We start from the raw sequence: 21079 nt of genomic DNA on the forward strand, positions 1-21079 counted from the left end.
ACATGAAGTGAATTTCGCTAGTCCAGGGCCGCAGAGTTGCGGATAGACAGAATATGGCAGGGTACATTTTTGGACACTACCCCTGGCAGCCTCAGAAGAGGAGTAGTGGCCAGAAGCTCTCCTCCTCTTCTCTCCATTCATCTCCTCTACTCTATTACTGTCAGTGTGTCTGGAAGCACTCAGTGAAAGCCCCTCTCATCTCCCCAGACATATTTATTCTCAGGTATGTCCATGGCTGTGCACTCCAAGTGGCACCCTATTCCCTATATAGTGCACTACTTTTGACTAGATCCCTATGGGCCCTGGTCAACAGTATTGCACTATAAAGGGTAAAGGGTGCCATTTCAGGCGCAATCCGTGTGTCTGTCTCCAGGCCAGAGCAGATCAAAGCTGCGGCCAGACGTACATAAACACTAATCCTGTTAGATAAAGGGTTCTGGGTGTAGAGTCCACTGGGCCTGCTGGACAGACAGGGACCGATAAAGGTAGGGAGCGCTAGTGAAGGGGGAAGAGAGGGAAGGAGGACGGGATGAGCTAAGATATGTAGCAGTCTATCTCTCCCTTCACTTGAATGGACTGCCAGTGCAGGAATTACAGTTGACGCTGACAACTCTCTGCTGACTTTGCACAATTCATTCCTGGTGAAGGGGAATATGAGCGAGAGCAGCGGTGTGGATGGGAATCATATAGGCAGTGTCCCAAATGGCACCCTATTCCCTATGTTGTGCAATATATAGGGACAGGCGTGCCATTTGGGATGAAGCCCATAGTCCAAAAACTGATAGATGAGCTGCAGATTTTTCCTAGTTGTCTAACTTCAGGTCTGGGGTCTGTAAACCTGCCAGCGTTTCTCAGTGAACCCAGTCACTCTACACATTCCTGTACAGTTAACCATTGATCCCGTAACACGGTTTCATTTAAAGGGCCACTGTTCAGACTCACGGCCAAGGTTCCGACTATCTGTGCCTGACATGTGGCCTATATTGAAACACGAACGTGCTATCATCATGATAAAGTCACATCCTTGTTGTCTGTCGACAGAGAGGTTAGAGCTCTAGTGGTGACAGTCGGTAATGGCATTACAATGATATGTCTGTCGACAGAGAGGTTAGAGCTCTAGAGGTGACAGTTGGTAATGGCATTACAATGATATGTCTGTCGACAGAGAGGTTAGAGCTCTAGTGGTGACAGTTGGTAATGGCATTACAATGATATGTCTGTCGACAGAGAGGTTAGAGCTCTAGAGGTGACAGTTGGTAATGGCATTACAATGATATGTCTGTCGACAGAGAGGTTAGAGCTCTAGAGGTGACAGTTGGTAATGGCATTACAATGATATGTCTGTCGACAGAGAGGTTAGAGCACTAGAGGTGACAGTTGGTAATGGCATTACAATGATATGTCTGTCGACAGAGAGGTTAGAGCTCTAGTGGTGACAGTTGGTAATGGCATTACAATGATATGTCTGTCGACAGAGAGGTTAGAGCTCTAGAGTTGACAGTTGGTAATGGCATTACAATGATATGTCTGTCGACAGAGAGGTTAGAGCTCTAGAGGGGACAGTTGGTAATGGCATTACAATGATATGTCTGTCAACAGAGAGGTTAGAGCTCTAGAGGTGACAGTTGGTAATGGCATTACAATGATATGTCTGTCGACAGAGAGGTTAGAGCTCTAGAGGTGACAGTTGGTAATGGCATTACAATGATATGTCTGTCGACAGAGAGGTTAGAGCTCTAGAGGTGACAGTTGGTAATGGCATTACAATGATATGCCGTGGTGTCATTATCTCCTGTCCTCCACTGATTGATGCCTGTGGCAGTTGTTTGGGAGACGTGATTGATGTGTGTAGGGAGAGACAGATGCACATATGTCTGTCTGTCTCAGGGAGGTCCCAGTCATCCCCAGTCATCTGCAGTGATTATCTCTGTCAGCTACAGTTTCGTTGTTTCCCCTGCTCTTCTTTCCTCTCCGCGCATAATATACATCCGCTTGGCAACAACTAAGAACCTTTCCTTCACTTCCTCATTTCATCTATTCATTTCCCTAACCTATCATCTCATGTCATGCATATTGAATTCCTGAGTAATAGATGGATAGATTCTAGTGTGATTGTCGTTCCGTTCTGTCGGTCTGTAGGATATACTGTAATGGTCATTATGGTAGAGACGACGAGAGAGGGGGTGAATTCCCCTGTTCTTCTTACTATCACACAGACAGCAGGATGTCTGGCAGCATGTAGGCTGCTGATATGTGATCCTACATCCCAGTCTGTCTGTTTGCTCACACTGTGTGAGAGAAACTCTTCTACAGGACCCAATGGTTAGCGTGTGTTGAGAAAGCCAAACACTGTTAGTGAATGTGTGGGATTGACTCTACAGTCAAACAACCTGTTGGTTTGCTCTGTACCTGATAGGCCAGGGGCGGTTAGGTGTGTCACAGGGAAGGGGGAGCTGATATCTCTCTAGACACCTATTGGTCGAGGTTTGGAGTCATTGTTGTGATTCAAATATTTGAATGTTCAGAGAGAGAGGGGGGTCGGTTGGTCGCTTTGCGGTGTTTTCTCAGCACCTGTTAAATAGGGCTCAGTTTTCACTGGTTTTCATTGGTCGCTGTACCTTTAAAATGTTATTGCGCAATAAAAGATGGTTACCAGTAAAATAAAATAAGAAACACTGCCATCTAGTATGTCTGTTGTTATAATTGTTGGCTTTCTTCAAGGATTAAACACTATTCCTCGTATTACCATCCTACTTGACTGTGGTAAATGTCAAAAGGATTTAAATAATCACATTTCCACTGCAAACAAACCAATGCAGGGAAGGATTGGTCTTTGTGTGGAATGCAGGGGTTGTCCTTTCCTTCTTTCCCCTGTCATAGAGATTTAGGAGCGGAACGTACCACTCTCTTCCTGCTGTAGGGGGGGTCTGAATCCCCCCTCTGTCTCACACGGGTGGGGTTGACAGGTTTGCGAGGAGAACCTGTCGACTGTAGTACAGATGAGACGTCTGGCGTTTGTTTTACCACCCTCTCTCTGCTTCTTCCGTTATCTGTGAAAACACTGCTGTTGTTGTCGGATAGAGTGGGTGGTCACCAGGGTTGTGCTCCGCTTCATTGTTATATCCAGTCTATTGAATTGAAAATCACCTGTTGTTTCTATGAGGATTTTTCATTTCATTACGAACGTTTAAACATGCTTCCTAAATTGTGAGTTGAAAAATGATTTACCCCCCATCATGATGGCCACACTGTCAGTCACAGACCACAGACAGATAGTGACAGCATTGTCATCGATCTCCAGAATGGGTGGGTGGGGAAGTTAGTGATATAGACGAGGGTGTTGTTGTCACTCACTGTGACAGCTGGGGACCTTGGTGGAATGTCCCAGTGTCCAGCTCCATCCCGAGTGGCGCAGTGGTCTCAGTGCAAGAGCCGTCACTACAGTCCCTGGTTCGAATCCAGGCTGCATCACGTCCGGCCGTGATTGGGAGTCCCATAGGGCGGCGCACAATTGGCCCAGCGTCGTCCCGGGTTTGGCCGGGGTAGGCCGTCATTGTAAATAAGAATTTGTTCTCAACTGACTTGCTGAGTTAAATAAAAAATCAAATCATAGATGGCTAGCATTCCTATAAACTACAGAGACTGGCTGGTGTCATGCTTATCACTGTCTCACAGTCTGTTAACAGCCTTAGCACCTCCTGCCTCGTAAACAAGATGCACTGATGCAAGGTGAGGTTTGAGTTTCTCCCACTTATGGTTAGGATTTGGGGAGTTGTTGCTGACTAGACCTGTGTCTATGGAAAAACAGATTGCACTTTGCTTCATTTTATTAATCCAATAAACACAATTCAATCATCATATATGATTCATTCACTGTTACAGGTCGGCAGTATGCTGTCCGGACTCTTAGCTGCCATGACTAATCAAACAATGAGAGATACGCCGTGAGTTTTATTGTTTGGATAATATACTTGTTTATTTACTTTAGCAGGGCTATATCAGTCTCATGTCATCTTAATGGTTATTACTAGTTCATAAATGCTTGGCATATCGTAATTGTAACACACACTGAATATTAAAGAAAACTGTAGCACACTGTTGATGTTGATGCTTCCAACAAATGTAATTAATCTTATTTCACCAATGTTTCAGACTCAATAGACCTTCATCAGGGTATTTCACTCACTCAGACATACATGTAAACGGCATCTTTGTAATGTGGTGTGTGGTGTTTTATATCACTATGGGATGGGTGCTGTCATCTCCCATGTCACTCTGCAGTGCTGTCTACCCTCCGAGAGCTCCTGTTTCCATGGTGTCTGAATGTGACACGCCCTGGGATGACTGGCGGTGATCTGCCCAGGGACACCCTGTGTGTATGTGTGTGTTGCCCTCTCATTGACCTGGAATAGAACAGCTGGGGAGGATGTAAATAGCATTTCTCTTGGGATGCCACGGGACAGAGAGAGGAAAAAGATGTCACTCCTGGAAAACTCCCTGTATTTAACCTTGTTCTCCCCTGTTAATGGCCTGTTGTCAACCCTCATGCCCTCAGCATTGTGTGTGGGGAACAGTATGGGGTTCAGTGGATCTATGTAGTAACTTACTTAGAGAATCAGGACTGTGTGCTTGTACTTCATGGCCAATAAAGTAGGCCTTTTCCTGGTTAGTTTACTCAGTGAGTGAATAGCTTAGATTGCCTTTTGAGTACCCTGAGAATAGGTGATGAAACATTTGTCAAGTACATCATTCAGCCCACAATCGGGATGGTTTGAGCTGCACTCTCAACAGCGAAGGGTTTAGAGTGCTACTGTTGTCTTAAGCTGAGTGCCAACAGCTACTGTCGGGACCTACTGCGTTGCTGCTTAATGTTAACACTGAACAGGTGACTGGAACCTCTTACACCTGTGTGTGTGTGTGTGTGTGTGTGTGTGTGTGTGTGTGTGTGTGTGTGTGTGTGTGTGTGTGTGTGTGTGTGCACACGTTTGCACGCGTTTGTCCGACCATCCCTGCTTGCATATGTGTTTGTGTTGCAATTAGCTTCTGGACCACCATGTGCACTGACTGTGTTGCGCGGACAGACAGGCAGAGGGGACAGGTGGGGAGTAGACAACTTGGGTAGACTACTCTGTGATGGATGTCTAATGTAATAGATACTCTCTGTGTTAGTAGAGCACCGTCTCTCTACGGTGAACCAAGGGAACGTGTGTGTGACAGAGAGTTTGTGTGTGTGTATGACCACATTGGAGTGGGGGGGGGGGGTGACTGAAGTATATGTGGTGACTGTGGGTGTAGCAGAGTGGAGAACATGGGTCGTCTTGCTCTTCTTTGTCTGATAATGATGACACACTGAGCAACACTTTAGTGAAGAGGGAGAGGAGGAGGAGGCTGTGAGGAGACAACGGTATCAACACCCAATCTGATAAACAGTGTGAGGCAGTCTGATGGACAGAGGCACTGACGGGGGAGGGAGAGGAGAGGGGATATAGGAAGGGGGGAGGCGGGGCTAGAGAGGGTTGTAGGGGTCCTGAGAAATGACCTCATTTTTGGGGGAGAGTGACTGACAAGGCACCTGCCGCTCAGCCTTCTCTCTCACGCACACATACACATTGACTCAACAAGACTCCTGCAACCCGATCGGCCACTCAGAGACATTTCAACAGTATTTCAACTGCTGCAGCCACCTGTTGGCAACTATCCTCCTACATCCCAGAAACCACAGTATTAGAGCCCTGTAGACTCTCTCTGTATGCTTGGTGTTGAACAAATAGCCTAGCCCTATAGACTTTGTATGGATCAGTTAAGAGTTAGCAGTTTTGAGCGTCAGCTCTCTTCCTATAACCCAGCGTTATAACGAATGGGCCTAGGTCTATGGGCTCTACACGGAGTATACCAAACGTTAGGAGCAACTTCCTAATATTGAGTTGCATCCCTTTGCCCTCAGAACAGCCTCAATTCGTCTGGGCATGGACTCTACAAGTTGTCGAAAGCTTTCCACAGGGATGCTGGTCCATGTTGATTCCAATGCTTCCCACAGTTGTGTCAAGTTGGCTGGATGTCCTTTGGGTGGTGGACCATTCTTGATACACACAGGGAACTATTGAGCATGAAAAACCCAGCAGCATTGCAGTTCTTCACACAAACCGGTGCGTCTGGCATCTGCTACTACACCCTGTTCAAAGACACTTCAGCTTTTGTCTTGCCCATTCACCCTCTGAACGGCACACACACACAATCCATATCTCAATTGTCTCAAGATTCAAAAGATTATTTTGTACACTCAGTGTATGTGATATATGGGTTAGAAGAACTGAGCAGTTTTCAGTTGTTCCACAAGTTGAAATGAGATCAGAGTTGTTTAATTACTTAGGAGTGGCTTTGAATCAGGTGGAATCACAACGAGACCTACTGACACCTAGTTAATTCAATCTACCGTATTAGATAGAGAACCGTGGCATAACAAACAAGTGTAGCTGCTAAGCTCTGCACAGAGAGAGAATGCTGGCAGAGACTCAGGACACTAGAAGCCAGTCCTTCCCAAGTCTCACTGTAACATAATATTTGTCAGGAAATCGCTGTGAGCAGCAGACGTCTCCTGTTGGCGGGAAGTGTTGGTGTTCACACTCTTGGGCCTGCGTCCCAAATTGCTCTATATTCGCTCTCAAGTGCTGTACTTCTGTCCAGAGCCACATGGGCCTTGGTCTAAAGTCGTACACTATATAGGGAATAGGGTGCCATTTGGAATGCGCCCTAAATCTCCTCTGAGAAGGATCCATTAGGATTGAGATATTTACAGTAGGTAATTAAAGTGTGTTTCTGGACAAGAGGGAGGGAAATGCTGACATTTTGCTGTCATTGACAGGACAGGTTATTTATTCAAATTATTATATGTGTCATGACTTCCGCCGAAGTCGGTCCCTCTCCTTATTCGGGCGGCGTTCGGCGGTCGACGTCACCGGCCTTCTAGCCACCGCCGATCCACTTTTATTTTCCATTTGTTTTGTCTTTGTTTTACACACCTGATTTCAATCCCACAATTACTGTTTCATTTTTTAACCCTCTGTTCCCCCATGGATTTTTGTGAGTGATTGTTTATTGTATATTTGGTCTGTCATGGTGTGCGTGTATTTGGTACTTTGTATATTTGACATTTTGAGTAAAAGTACGTTGATTACTCATATCTGCTGTCCTGCGCCTGACTCTCTACACGAGCTACACATAGGTCCCGTTACAATATGCCTGCCAGTGACTCTGTCTAGTTGATTTCATGTCTTTGATCGGGCCAGTTTTAACAAAATGGGCTCATTCATGAACTATTCAATAAAGTTTAACACCAATTTTCATGTGTTTAGTGTGGTTGAACTGTGGTTGACTCTACTACTCTGCTCTGCAGAGTCATAGATGAGGATCATCTTAGATGAGGATCACCTCTGTATTCTACAAAATGCTAAACAAATCTTAACAAAGCTTCATGGCTTCAATTATGTACAGTCGTTCCGATCCGTCTTTTAACTGTTGCTCTGCTCTGTAGTTCATCCATTTAACGCTCCTTCTCGCTCCCCCCCCCCCCCCCCCCCCCCCCCCCAGATGGTGTCCATCGGGTCACAGCCCTGTGCACCCTGCGGGTCACCATAATCACAGATGACATGTTGACCAACAGCATCACAGTGCGCCTGGAGAACATGTCTCAGGAGCGCTTCCTCTCCCCTCTGCTGTCCCTCTTCCTGGAGGGCGTGGCAGCCGTGCTCTCCACCAGGTAATTTGTCTGCTCCTTCTTACGGTCCCAGAAAACCTGGTTGGAAGATTCTCAGTATCAGGAGGGAATAATAACCCTCGGAACCAGGATTTCTGTCTAACCTGGGAATTTTTGGGGAAAGTTATTAAAGTGTTGTAACCTTAGCTTCTGCTCCATGGAGGTCCGTGTAGCATTCTGTTGCTGCTACAGCACTTCTGCTCCGTATGATCATAAGATTCTCTACTCTCCACCAGCCGCCAGGCCGTCTTTGTGTTCAACATTCAGAACGACACAGATGTTCGCGGCGCCATCCTCAACGTGACCTTCTCGGCGCTGCAGCCAGGGGGTCTCCCAGGGAGGTACTTCCCCTCCGAGGAGCTGCAGGAGCAGATCTACCTGAACCGCACCCTGCTCCGACTAATATCATCACAACAGGTAACTTACTCACAACAGGTTTTTTGAATGAATCCCAAATTGACCCCTGCCTACCCCATAGCCACTCCTGTGCAACTGGGTCATGTACAGTTGGCACCAAATTGAAGAAAATGGTCAGGGAGGTACTATCTGAACTTGTCCGATAATAAATGTTTGTTGTTTTGAAAAGTTTAGCTACATTGTGCCGTAACGAACACGACTCAGGTTTTCCCGATCTAAGTCAGCCACTGATTTTGAAGGAAGGACCGAAAACCAGCAATCTCTGTTGCCCATTTCATTTTCTGGATTAGAGCAATTCCCTAATGAATTGTATCCGTTCCAGGTGCTTCCCTTCGACGACAACATCTGCCTGAGGGAGCCGTGTGAGAACTATATGAAGTGTGTGTCTGTGCTGAAGTTCGACAGCTCCCCGCCCTTCATCTCCTCCGACACGGTGCTGTTCCGGCCCATCCACCCCATCAACGGTCTACGCTGCCGCTGTCCTGCAGGCTTTACCGGGGACTACTGTGAGACGGAGATAGACCTCTGCTACTCAGGACCCTGCAGGAACAATGGGAAGTGTCGCAGCCGAGAAGGAGGCTATACATGCGAGTGTCAGGAAGACTTCACTGGTGAGTAGCTCCACTCAGTGAAGGAGTTGTTTTTGTACTGTATTATCCTTTGCTAACCTGTTCCCGTTACCTGTTGTGCTGTCTTACAAATGGTACGAAAATGGCCATAGTAGTTGTCAACGTAGCACAAAATGTTCTGGGACCAGGCTACTTTCCTAGGTCTTTAAGAGATTTCAATTGTATGTAGGTACTGTCTAGTAAGTCACCCCAGCCACCATCAGAGTGTAGCTTCCAGTTTGGGTGATGCACGCATTTCATGGCAGTCATTTTGGCTGCAGATCAACTCTGGTGTTGGCCAGCAGCAGGATGCACCAACCCACTGAGGATCTATCAACTACAAATGACCCCTTTACTAAATGGTCTGTCTCAATGTGATTTATGTTTGAGATGAGGCTGGAATGCTGTCTAGCTGGCAGCCCCAGGTACACTTTATAGTAGGCCCTACTCCTGTCACTCTGTCTTTGAGTGATGGTCGAGGGGTGGAGCTATCAGATGCACTCAGGACGTTTTCATGGAGTTTGTAGGTTTTTATTTATTTATTTTATTTAATCTTTAGTTGACCTGCTAGGCAAATCAGTTAAGAACAAATACTTATTTCTAATGACGGTTTACCCCAGCCAAACCCTAACGACGCTGGGCCAATTGTGCGCCGTCCTATGGGACGGTTGGGATACAGCCTGGAATCGAACCAGGGTCTGTAGCACTGAGATGCAGTGCCTTAGACCGCTGCGCCACTCGGGTGCCCCAGCAGGTCAACTGAACGGGAGTTTTCATCTGATAGTGATACCACATCTTTCTATCTCTCTGTCCCTACAATGGGGCCCAGTAGAATATAATAACAGCCCCACCACTCCTTCCCTCCTTCACTTCCTTATCAGCTGTAATTACCTCATTATACCACACTCCACCCTTCTCCTCCTCCAATGGGGGGTCTAGTCTTTGAAGGTCACAGTTCGACCTCAGCTAGTTAGGAGCCATTATGTGGCCGATGACAGCGGGGCCTACTGTGTCCGCCTTGGGTTTCCACATTATTCCCACATTATAGGGAAACAGATCCTCCTAATTCTCCTCGGAAAATGGATTATACCACAGAGAGAAGAGTCATTACCAGGGTCCAGACAGGGTCCTGCGCCCCCCCTCCATCCCACGCATACCTGGCTGTTCCCCTCGCCTCCTAGACAGATCTTGGCGGGATGATGGTTGACACAACACTGGAGCTGGAGTTGACGGCGATGGTTGGCGGCCATCTTAGATAAGGAAACTGATGGACTCGAAGATGGCCTGAAAACTTGAGCCAGTCAGCCAGTTTCCTGTGGTCTCATAGACAGACAGTCTGTCAGTGGGAAACTAAGCTGTGTGTCTGTGGTGGTGTTGTGATGTCCAGACCAGTAGTTAGTGTCTCTAACCCTAATTTGCTCCTGGGGCGCCGTACTACAATGGCTGACCCTGTAAAATAACACATTTCACAGCACCTATCTGGTGTATGTGACTATTATTACTATTAGATTCTCCATGAGAACCATTCAGCAGAGCAATATAGAAACAGTGACGTCTGTTCAGTGTCTTCAGTCTCTCAGAAATGGGAAATGGGAATGCACTCTATGAATATGACTTTTTGCGTGTCTGACCGGGTGGGTATATCACTCTCTCCCTCCTCCCCTCTCTCCCCAGGTGAGCACTGTGAGGTGAACGCCCGGTCGGGGCGGTGTGTCCCGGGGGTGTGTAAGAATGGGGGGAAATGTGTGGACCTGTTGGTAGGGGGGTTCATGTGCCAGTGTCCCCCGGGAGAGTACGAGAAGCCTTACTGCGAGATGACCACTAGGTCTTTCCCTGGTCAGTCCTTTATCACCTTCAGAGGACTACGACAGAGGTTCCACTTTACTGTCTCATTCATGTGAGTACTTGGAAACTATCTACTCTCTCTCTCTCTCTCTCTCTCTCTCCCTCTCTGTATCTCTCCCTATCTACAGTGCCTTTGGAAAGTGTTATTCTAAAATGAATTCCATAAATACAGCCTTATTCTAAAATGAATTCCATAAATAACAAACATCAGCAATTTACACACAATAAATAAATGAGACTCGAAATTGAGCTCAGGTGCATCCTGCTTCCGTTGATCATGTGTTAACAGAGCGACATGTCTACTGTACATGTTTGCATGTGTGTAGTCAACTGTATTTTGGGTACAGGGAAGGTTGCACAAACAAACACACACTTCGCTCAGTTCAGTAGACCAGTTCAGTGGGGCATGTAGAGACATCTTTATTGTGTCGGAGCTCACACAAAAACGCTTACATTAAACACATGAGAGGGTGTGTGTGTGTGTGTGTGTGTGTGTGTGTGTGTGTGTGTGTGTGTGTGTGTGTGTGTGTGTGTGTGTGTGTGTGTGTGTTCACACTCTTATCTGTTGAAACAGCCGTAGAGGAAAAATATCTATAACACCTTTCATAGTCAAGGCAGGAACACAGAAATGGGAATGCAGATCAAGTTCTTTGTCTCTCAAACAGCCCATAAATTTAGTAAACTACATTCTATGTGACAGCCCTATGTGGCTCTGATCAAAACTAGTGCACTTGCACAATAGTGTAAATATTGTGTCAGATCTGTTGCTAGTCCCATTTGAAGTTCTGGGAGGGGTGAGGGTCATAAAAGTGGGTTGATGTGAAAAGCAGAGTGTGTTTCGGTGAGAAGCGGTAGAACAGGGTGAAAACAGGAAGAGTCCTGTGATGAGGTACTCTTATCACTGTTTTCTTTTATCGGCTGTGTCTTCCTGCCCCCCTGCTCCCCTCCGCACCTCCCACTGCCATGCTGGCATCTGGTGTCTGACTCTTGTGCCCTCTGTGCCTCTCATAGCACACATGCAGGCACACGCACACACACACACACACACACACACACACACACACACACACACACACACACACACACATTTTAAAATGGGAGTCATACCTGCCATAGCCATTGGTTTTGTAGGGAGATAACATTTGTGGTTCTCTAGAAGTGTAGAAGCTGATATAATGCCTGGAGTTGTATAGGAACTTTTATTTAGACCATTTCTCTGCTGAGCCGAGAACGTGCAGAATAATCCAGTCACTGAGATCTAAATGAGCAGAAACAATTTCTCTCAAACATGCATGCATTGTCATGCAGACACAGACAAACACACGCTTACACTAGACTAGAGGATGTACTGTTGGTGCTGTAGTCCACACACACACACACACACACACACACACACACACACACACACACACACACACACATTCAGTGGCTTGCGAAAGTATTCACCCCCTTGGCATTTTTCCTATTTTGTTGCATTACAACCTGGAATTAAAATAGATTTTTGGGGAGTTTGTATCATTTGATTTACACAACATGCCTACCACTTTGAAGACGCAAAATATTTTTTATTGTAAAACAGACAAGTAATAAGACCAAAAAAAACAGAAAACTTGATCGTGCAAAACTATTCATCCCCCCAAAGTCAATACTTTGCAGAGCCACCTTTCGCAGCAATTACAGATGCAAGTCTCTTGGGGTATGTCTCTATAAGCTTGGCACATCTAGCTACTGGGATTTTTGCCCATTCTTCAAGGCAAAACTGCTCCAGCTCCTTCAAGTTGGATGGGTTACGCTGGTGTACAGCAATCTTTGTCATACCACAGATTCTCAATTAGATTGAGGTCTGGGCTTTGACTAGGCCATTCCAAGACATTTAAATGTTTCCCCTTAAACCACTAGAGTGTTGCTTTAGCAGTATAATTAGGCTCATTATCTTGCTGAAAGGTGAATCTCCGTCCCAGTCTCAAATCTCTGGAAGACTGAAACAGGTTTCCATCAAGAATTTCCCTTAATTTAGCACCATTCATCATTCCTTCAATTCTGACCAGTTTCCCATTCCGTGCCGATGAAAAACATCCCCACAGCATAATGCTGCCACCACCATGCTTCACTGTGGGGATAGTGTTCTCGGAGTGATGAGAGGTGTTGGGTTTGCGCCAGACATAGCATTTTCCTTGATGGCCAAAAAGTTCATTTTTGGTCTCATCTGACCAGAGTACCTTCTTTCATATGTTTGGGGAGTTTCCCACATTCCTTTTGGCGAACACCAAACGTGTTTGCTTATTTTTTTTCTTATACTTTAAGCAATGGCTTTTTATCTGGTCACTCTTCCTTAAAGCCCAGCTCTGTGGAGTGTATGGCTTAAAGTGGTCCTATGGACAGATACTCCAAACTCTGCTGTGGAGCTTTGCAGCTCCTTCAGGGTTATCTTTGGTCTCTTTGTTGCCTCTCTGATTAATGCCCTCCTTGCCTGGTCCGTGAGTTTTGGTGGGTGACACTCTCTTGGCAGGTTTGTTGTGGTGCCATATTCTTTACATTTTTTAATAATGGATTTAATGGTGCTCCGTGGGATGTTTAAAGATTCAGATATTTTTTTATAATCCAACCCTGATCTGTACTTCTCCACAACTTTTTTCCCTGACCTGTTTGGAGAGCTCCTTGGTCTTCATGGTGCCGCTTGCTTGGTGGTTCCCCTTACTTAGTGGTGTTGCAGACTCTGGGGCTTTTCAGAACAGGTGTAAATATACTGAGATCATGTGACATGACACTTAGATTACACACAGGTGTACTTTATTATGTAACTTTTGAAGGTAATTGGTTGCACCAGATCTTATTTAGGCGCTTCATAGCAAAGGGGGTGAATACATATGCACGCACCACTTCTGTGCTTTTAATTGTTTTACATTTTTTGAAACAAGTAATTTTTTTCATTTTACTTCACCGATTTGGACTGTTTTGTTCATGTCCATTACATGAAATCCAAATAAAAATCAATTTAAATTACAGGTTGTAATGCAACAAAATAGGAAAAATGCCAAGGGGGATGAATACTTTTCCAAGGCACTGTACTATGGCAGGGGTTAACAGGGAGACGGGCCACCAGGGCAGGGCATCTACTTCCTCCTTCCTGACTCTAGACCACTGGTCTTACAAACACTTTCTTATTGTCCTTCAAGTCTCTCTTCCTATTTTCTTCCTTAGGAGTTTCTCACTCCTTCCTTACACACCTCTCCATACCCAAATCCCACCTCTCATATACACTACATGACCAAAAGTATGTGGACACCTGCTGGTCGGACATCTCATTTCAAAATCATGGGCATTAATATGTATTTGGTCCCCCCTTCGCTGCTATAACAGCCTCCACTTTTCTGGGAAGGCTTTCCACTAGATGTTGGAACATTGCTGCGGGGACTTGCTTCCATTCAGCCACAAGGTCATTCGTGAGGTCGGGCACAGATGTTGGGCGATTAGGTCTGGCTCGCAGTAGGCTTTCCAATTCATCTCAAAGGTGTTCGATGGGGTTGAGGCCATGGAAAACCATTTCATGAAGCTCCCGACAAACGGTTCTTGTACTGACGTTGCTTCCAGAGACAGTGTTGCAACCGAGGACAGTCGACTTTTACGCGGTACGTGCTTCAGCACTCACTGGTCCCGTTCTGTGAGCTTTACACCACTCCAGCCGACGCTTGGCATTGCGCATGGTGATCTTAGGCTTGTGTGCAGCTGCTCAGCCATAAACAGCATTTCATGAAGCTCCCGACGAACAGTTCTTGTGCTGACTCGGCAGTCCAGTTCGGTGAACTTGTGTGGCTTACCACTTCGCGGCTGAGCCTTTGTTGCTCCTAGACGTTTCCACTTCACAATAACAGCACTCACAGTTGACCGGGGAAACTCTAGCAGGGCAGAAATTTGACAAACTGACTTGTTGGAAAGGTGGCATCCTATGACGGTGCCACGTTGAAAGTCACTGAGCTCTTTAGTAAGGCCATTCTACTGCCAATGTTTGTTTATGGAGATTACATGGCTGTGTGCTTGATTTTATACACCTGTCGGCAATGGGTGAAGCTGAAATAGCCGAATCCACTAATTTGAAGGGGTGTCCACATACTTTTGTATATATAGTGTATCTTATCTGGCAGTTTGGGTTACATACACAGACTCTGTGACAGATTGTCTAACCATGCCACATACTGTAAAAACCTAATGAATAATTGTTCACCAAAAAAAAGTTTGGCTAACTATGTTTGAGATGTAGGATTTGAATGGGTGCCATTTTGGCACCAAATGTGGGTTTGACAATAGAAGGTTGACCCTGTGTCCATCTTGTCCCCAGGTTTGCCACCAGAGAGAGGAATGCCCTACTGCTGTACAATGGGAGATTTAACGAGAAACACGACTTTATCGCCTTGGAGATTATCGAGGAACAGATCCAACTCACCTTCTCTGCAGGTGAGAGGGCGCAGTGTGTCCACAGTGCAAATAATCATGTTCACACAAAGAGCTGGAAAATGACTTACAAGTTGCTTGTATCAACACTAGCTGATAGCTTGATTTATCAACTCCGCTGTAAGGATATCATTAATGTGGCTTTCACAAACCACTTGGTAAATACTCTTATCAGCTGAACTCCTTGACCAGTGTGAAACAAACAGTTACAGGATTTCATTAGAATGTGTCCTCTCCATTGTCTGGCTATGCTGCTGTGCAGTTACACTTAGAGATGCATTGGATTTGGCTGTGTGAAAGGGTTGAGTGTTTTACTGTGGTCAGAGAGCAGCTGCTTCCCCCGACAGAGCCTGAGCAGACTGATTCATGACATTATAGACACTTAGCGAGCCATAAAGACCTACAGTGCCTCGCAAAACTATTCATCCCCCTTGGCGTTTTTCCTATTTTGTTGCATTACAACCTGTAATTTAAATACATTTGTATTTTTATTTGGATTTCATGTAATGGACAAACACAAAATAGTCCAAATTGGTGAAGTGAAATGAAAAAAAATAGCTTATTAAAAAATTCTAAAAACTGAAAAAACTGAAAAGTAATGCGTGCAAATGTATTCACCCCCTTTGCTATGAAGCCCCTAAATAAGACCTGGTGCAACCAATTACCTTCAGAAGTCACATAATTAGTTAAATAAAGTCCACCTGTGTGCAATCTAAGTGTCACATGATCTCAGTATATACACACCTGTTCCAAAAGGCCCCAGAGTCTGCAACGGCACCATGAAGATCAAGGAGCTCTCCAAACAGGTCACTGACAAAGTTGTGGAGAAGTATAGATCAGGGTTGGATTATAAAAAAAATATCAGAAACTTTGATCATCCCACGGAGCACCATTAAATCCATTATTAAAAAATGTAAATAATATGGCACCACAACAAACCTGCCAAGAGAGGGCCGCCCACCAAAACTCACGGACCAGGCAAGGAGGGCATTAATCAGAGAGGCAACAAAGAGACCAAAGATAACCCTGAAGGAACTGCAAAGCTCCACAGCAGAGATTGGAGTATCTGTCCATAGGACCACTTTAAGCCATACACTCCACAGAGCTGGTGTTTACAGAAGAGTGGCCAGAAAAAAGCCATTGCTTAAAGAAAAAAATAAGCAAACACATTTGGTGTTCACCGAAAGGCATGTGGGAGACTCCCCAAACATGTGAAAGAAGCTACTCTAGTCAGATTAGACTATAATTTAGCTTTTTGGCCATCAAGGATAACGCTATGTCTGGCACAAACCCAACACCTCTCATCACCCCGAGAACACTATCCCCACAGGCGAAGCATGGTGGTGGTAGCATCATGCTGTGGGGATGTTTTTCATTGGCAGGGACTGGGAAACTGGTCAGAATTGAAGGAATGATGGATGGTGCTAAATACAGGGAAATTCTTGAGGGAAACCTGTTTCAGTCTTCCAGAGATTTGAGACTGGGATGGAGATTCACCTTTCAGCAGGACAATGACACTAAGCATACTGCTATAGCAACACTCTAGTGGTTTAAGGGGAAATATTTAAATGTCTTGGAATGGCCTAGTCAAAGCCCAGACCTCAATCCAATTGGGAATCTGTGGTATGACTTAAAGATTGCTGTACACCAGCTGAACCCATCCAACTTGAAGGAGCTGGAGCAGTTTTGCCTTGAAGAATGGGCAAAAATCCCAGTGGCTAGATGTCCTACAAAAGGTGGCTCTACAAAGTATTGACTTTGGGGGGATGAATAGTTATGCACGCTCAAGTTTTCTGTTTATTTGTGTTATCTATCTTGTTTCCCGATAAAAAATATTTTGCATTTTCAAAGTGGTAGGCATGTTGTGTAAATCAAATGATACAAACCCCCCAAAAATCAATTTTAATTCCAGGTTGTAAGGCAACAAAATAGGAAAACTTTGTGCATGACACAAGTCATTTTTCCAACAATTGTTTACAGACAGATTATTTCACTTATAATTAACTGTATCACAATTCCAGTGGGTTAGAAGTTTACATACACTAACTTGACTGTATCTTTTAAACAGCTTGGAAAATTCCAGAAAATGTTGTCAAGGCTTTAGAAGCTTCTGATAGGCTAATTGACATCATTTGAGTCAATTGGAGGTGTACCTGTGGATGTATTTCAAGGCCTACCTTCAAACTAAGTGCCTCTTTGCTTGACATCATGGGAAAATCAAAAGAAATCAGCCAAGACCTCAGAAGAAAATTGTAGAACTCCACAAGTCTGGTTCATCCTTGGAAGCAATTTCCAAACGCCTGAAGGTACCACGTTCATCTGTACAAACAATAGTACGCAAGTATAAACACGATGGGCCCACGCAGCCGTCATACCGCTCAGGAAGGAGATGCATTCTGTCTCCTAGAGATGAACCTACTTTGGTGCGAAACGAGCAAATCAAGCCCAGAACAACAGCAAAGGACCTTGTGACGATGCTTGAGGAAACAGGTACAAAAGTATCTATATCCACAGTCAAAGCAAGTTTTATATCGACATAACCTGAAAGGCCGCTCAGCAAGGAAGAAGCCACTGCTCCAAAACCGCCATAAAAAAGCCAGACTACGGTTTGTAACTGCACATGGGGACAAAGATTGTACTTTTTGGAGAAATTTCCTCTGGTCTGATGAAACAAAAATAGAACTGTTAGGCCATAATGACCATCGTTATGTTTGGGGGAAAAATGGGGAGACTTGCAAGCCAAAGAACACCATCCCAACCGTGAGGCACGGGGGTGGCAGCATCATGTTGTGGGGGTGCTTTGCTCCAGGAGGGACTGGTGCACTTCACAAAATAGATGGCATCATGAGGCAGGAAAATGATGTGCATATATTGAAGCAACATCTCAAGACATCAGTCAGGAAGTTAAAGCTTTGTCGCAAATGGGTCTTCCAAATGGACAATGACCCCAAACATACTTCCATAGTTGTGGCAAAATAGATTGGACCACAAAATCAAGGTATTGGAGTGGCCATCATAAAGCCCTGACCTCAATCCTATAGAAAATGTGTTGGCAGAACTGAAAAAGCGTGTGCGAGCAAGGAGGCCTACAAACCTGACTTCGTTACACCAGCTCTGTCAGGAGGAATGGGCCAAAATTCTCCCAACTGGAGAAGCATGTGGAAGGCTACCTGAAACGATTGACCACAGTTAAACAATTTAAAGGCAATGCTACCAAATAATAATTGAGTGTATGTAAACTTTTGACCCACTGGGAATGTGATGAAAGAAATAAAAGCTGAAATAAGCCATTCTCTCTACTGTTATTCTGACATTTCACATTCTTAAAATAAAGTGGTGATCCTAACTGACCTAAGGCAGGGAATTTTCACTAGAATTAAATGTCAGGAATTGTGAAAAACTGAGTTTAAATGTATTTGGCTAAGCTGTATGTAATCTTCTGACTTCAACTGTATGCACGCAAACAACCACAACTCTTGTTGTTGAATCCCCATGTGCTGAGTGTGTCTCACTGCCAATGTCTAGAGAGCCCTGGAGTTGATACCACACAGTCAACATGATAAGGCAACGTGGGACTGCAGAAGTCATTGAGTTTTTCTGATAACGACACACTAAACACCATGACTAATGACTCTGTGTAACACAGCTACAGTGTTGCGTTAATGTTGACCGAGTTGGTGGGTAAATTCTTCCAGAGAGACTCCTGCCCTTGGTAAACAGTCAGTAAAGCCCTGGGTAAATCTGGTGTGATTGTTGCTCTGCAGACGTGGTGAACGAGAACCATTGATATGGTTGGAAAACCTTGGTGTTCTTACAGTGAGTGTGATTTATGATGACTGTGTGAGCTGGCTGGCTTTGTGGGTCTGGCTGTGTTTTTATTTCTCCATGTTGGAGTTTCATGTGAGAGAAATAGGTTTCCTTACATTGATTTTAACTTTGACGTACATGTTGTAAAGCATATATTCTTTGACATTTATCCTTCCTTTTAAAGTAGAGCCTACAGGTCTGGCATACAAGGTTATGTACATTCAACAGACAATATGGTATTGAATTAACCACAACCTCTTTTCGTCTCTCTTGTCTTTCCTATCTTTCCTCTCTCCCTCTTTCTCCCTTTCCCTCTCTCCCCATCACTTTCTCGCCCTCCTCCAGGAGAGACTAAGACCGTGGTCCATCCCTTTGTTCCCGGAGGGGTCAGTGACAGTCAGTGGCACTCTGTCCAGCTGCACTACTACAACAAGGTAAGACACGGCTACACCTTGTTTCTCTCTCTGGCTTGTCTGGCTTGTCTGTTGCTGTGCATATAAACAGTAAACATATGTTGAAGACAGAAACGTAATGGACACCCCAATGGAGAAGTCTGTATACCTGTCAAGTTCACCTACTCAGATAACCTGGTTGATAGTCTGTTGATATTTCGACCACCTTTATTATGGATTATTGAGTTAAAGTGTGACTACATTTAAGTACCATATCATAAAGATCATGATTATATCATAAAGATCTTATGAGTCGTGTGTGTGTCAGAGTTAATCAGAAATATATTACATGTCAACTGTTCAAGCCAGAGGGAAACTGTGGTTTTCCCATGCTCTTTCTAAAAGCCAATCTTAACGAGGTAATCGTATATTAGACTGATATGGCAGTCAATTGCTGGGTGTTATTTTTCCACAAACGTCCATGGCCTCGGGCCTATTGAACCACAACAGCAGACATCTCAGCTCTATCCATCTCTGCGTACAGGCCTACTCCTACCTCAACCCTATGTTATAGACTATGCTTCTCTGAACATGTGAGAGTTTCTTAGTGCCGACTTTTAGACTCTTTCCCAACCGGTTTCCAGAAAAGCATATGTTAACTGGAAGGCATGTGCCTTGTGTTGAAGCTTTAGAATAGCCTCATACATTTTTGTCACGAAAGACAGGTTTCTTTATTTCCTGCCTTTCTTTGATTCCTACTTTCCTGGCTTCCCTAACCCGGTGTAGCAGACGTCAAATACTGCGTTGTGATTGGCCGACCTCCTAGCAGGTTTCAGACCTGTGTTGGTTCTTATTGCTCTGTGTGTTGTATTGGGGGTAAAGTACCATGGAACAGGGGAGATTAATTTCCATGCTACTGCCAGACTGGGTAGATTTCCTGTTTCTAAACCAAATCCCTCCTCTTTCTTGCTTGTTTAGTTTCTCCCGTGACTGAACCTATGCTACTAGTGTTCTGTCGGCAACGTAAAACAAACACAATCTCACACACAGACACGAGTGAGCGCTAACACACACGCATGGGCGAGCCCACAAGTACACACACACACACACACACACACGTGCACACACTAGAGGTCTTCACGGGTCCAATAGACCCGAAATTTCGAGATCCGACCCTGGACCCAAGCGGGTCCTAAATTGTGACTTTGTTCTCGGATCTGGGTCAGGTCTGATATAATTGCTATGGGCCTCGGGTACGTGCAACAAAAAATGTATTACAGATTGGACCCGTCCTCTGTTAATTGAATGTGTGTGAGGTGATGAGAACTGGGCAAGCTTGTTATGTGTCAGCCAATTGCAACTCAATAAAACATATAGCATATGTCCAGCTGAAACAGATTCAGGGTGCTCGTCTCATGTGCGCCTGCTGCTGAGGAGAGAGCCAGTGAAAGGCCTTTTCCATTGAAGTAAATTCATTTTCAGACAAGAAGAATGTCCTCGGGGACAAGTTGTAATACTGTAGTGGACAAAGATGAGATGAACGGCCTTAATGGACTGTGTGCAACGCGCTATTTAGGTTTGATGCAATTTTCTAACTTTCATTTATTTATTTTAGTATTTATTATCATTTGTTTTATCATTAATATGATTGTATATCATTATTATTATTATTGTAGGCCTATTTAAGAATTTAAACCAGTTCTTTAAATAGCGTTTTCAAAAAGTGTTTTTTGTTTCATTTTGTCGAGACATTTTTGTTGGCTAAATGAAGTTCCAGCTGTAATGTTGTGTTTGCAGCAACATAATGG

The 21079-nt window shown here is 44.8% G+C and overlaps 1 protein-coding gene across 3 annotated transcripts in view; it reads left to right on the forward strand.

The window, feature by feature from the left end:
• The window catches only part of celsr1a (cadherin EGF LAG seven-pass G-type receptor 1a), a 133366-nt gene that overhangs the window by 51555 nt on the left and 60732 nt on the right, over positions 1-21079 (forward strand). For all 3 annotated transcript variants that reach the window (XM_029742677.1, XM_029742679.1, XM_029742678.1), the window contains exons 2-7: positions 7588-7756; positions 7990-8170; positions 8493-8781; positions 10453-10675; positions 14960-15075; positions 19225-19313. In XM_029742677.1, the coding sequence (XP_029598537.1) occupies positions 7588-7756; positions 7990-8170; positions 8493-8781; positions 10453-10675; positions 14960-15075; positions 19225-19313 (1067 nt within the window). The remainder of the gene's footprint in view (positions 1-7587; positions 7757-7989; positions 8171-8492; positions 8782-10452; positions 10676-14959; positions 15076-19224; positions 19314-21079) is intronic.

Source organism: Salmo trutta, chromosome 40 (genome assembly GCF_901001165.1).
Source record: "Salmo trutta chromosome 40, fSalTru1.1, whole genome shotgun sequence".
Lineage (NCBI taxonomy): Eukaryota > Metazoa > Chordata > Actinopteri > Salmoniformes > Salmonidae > Salmo > Salmo trutta.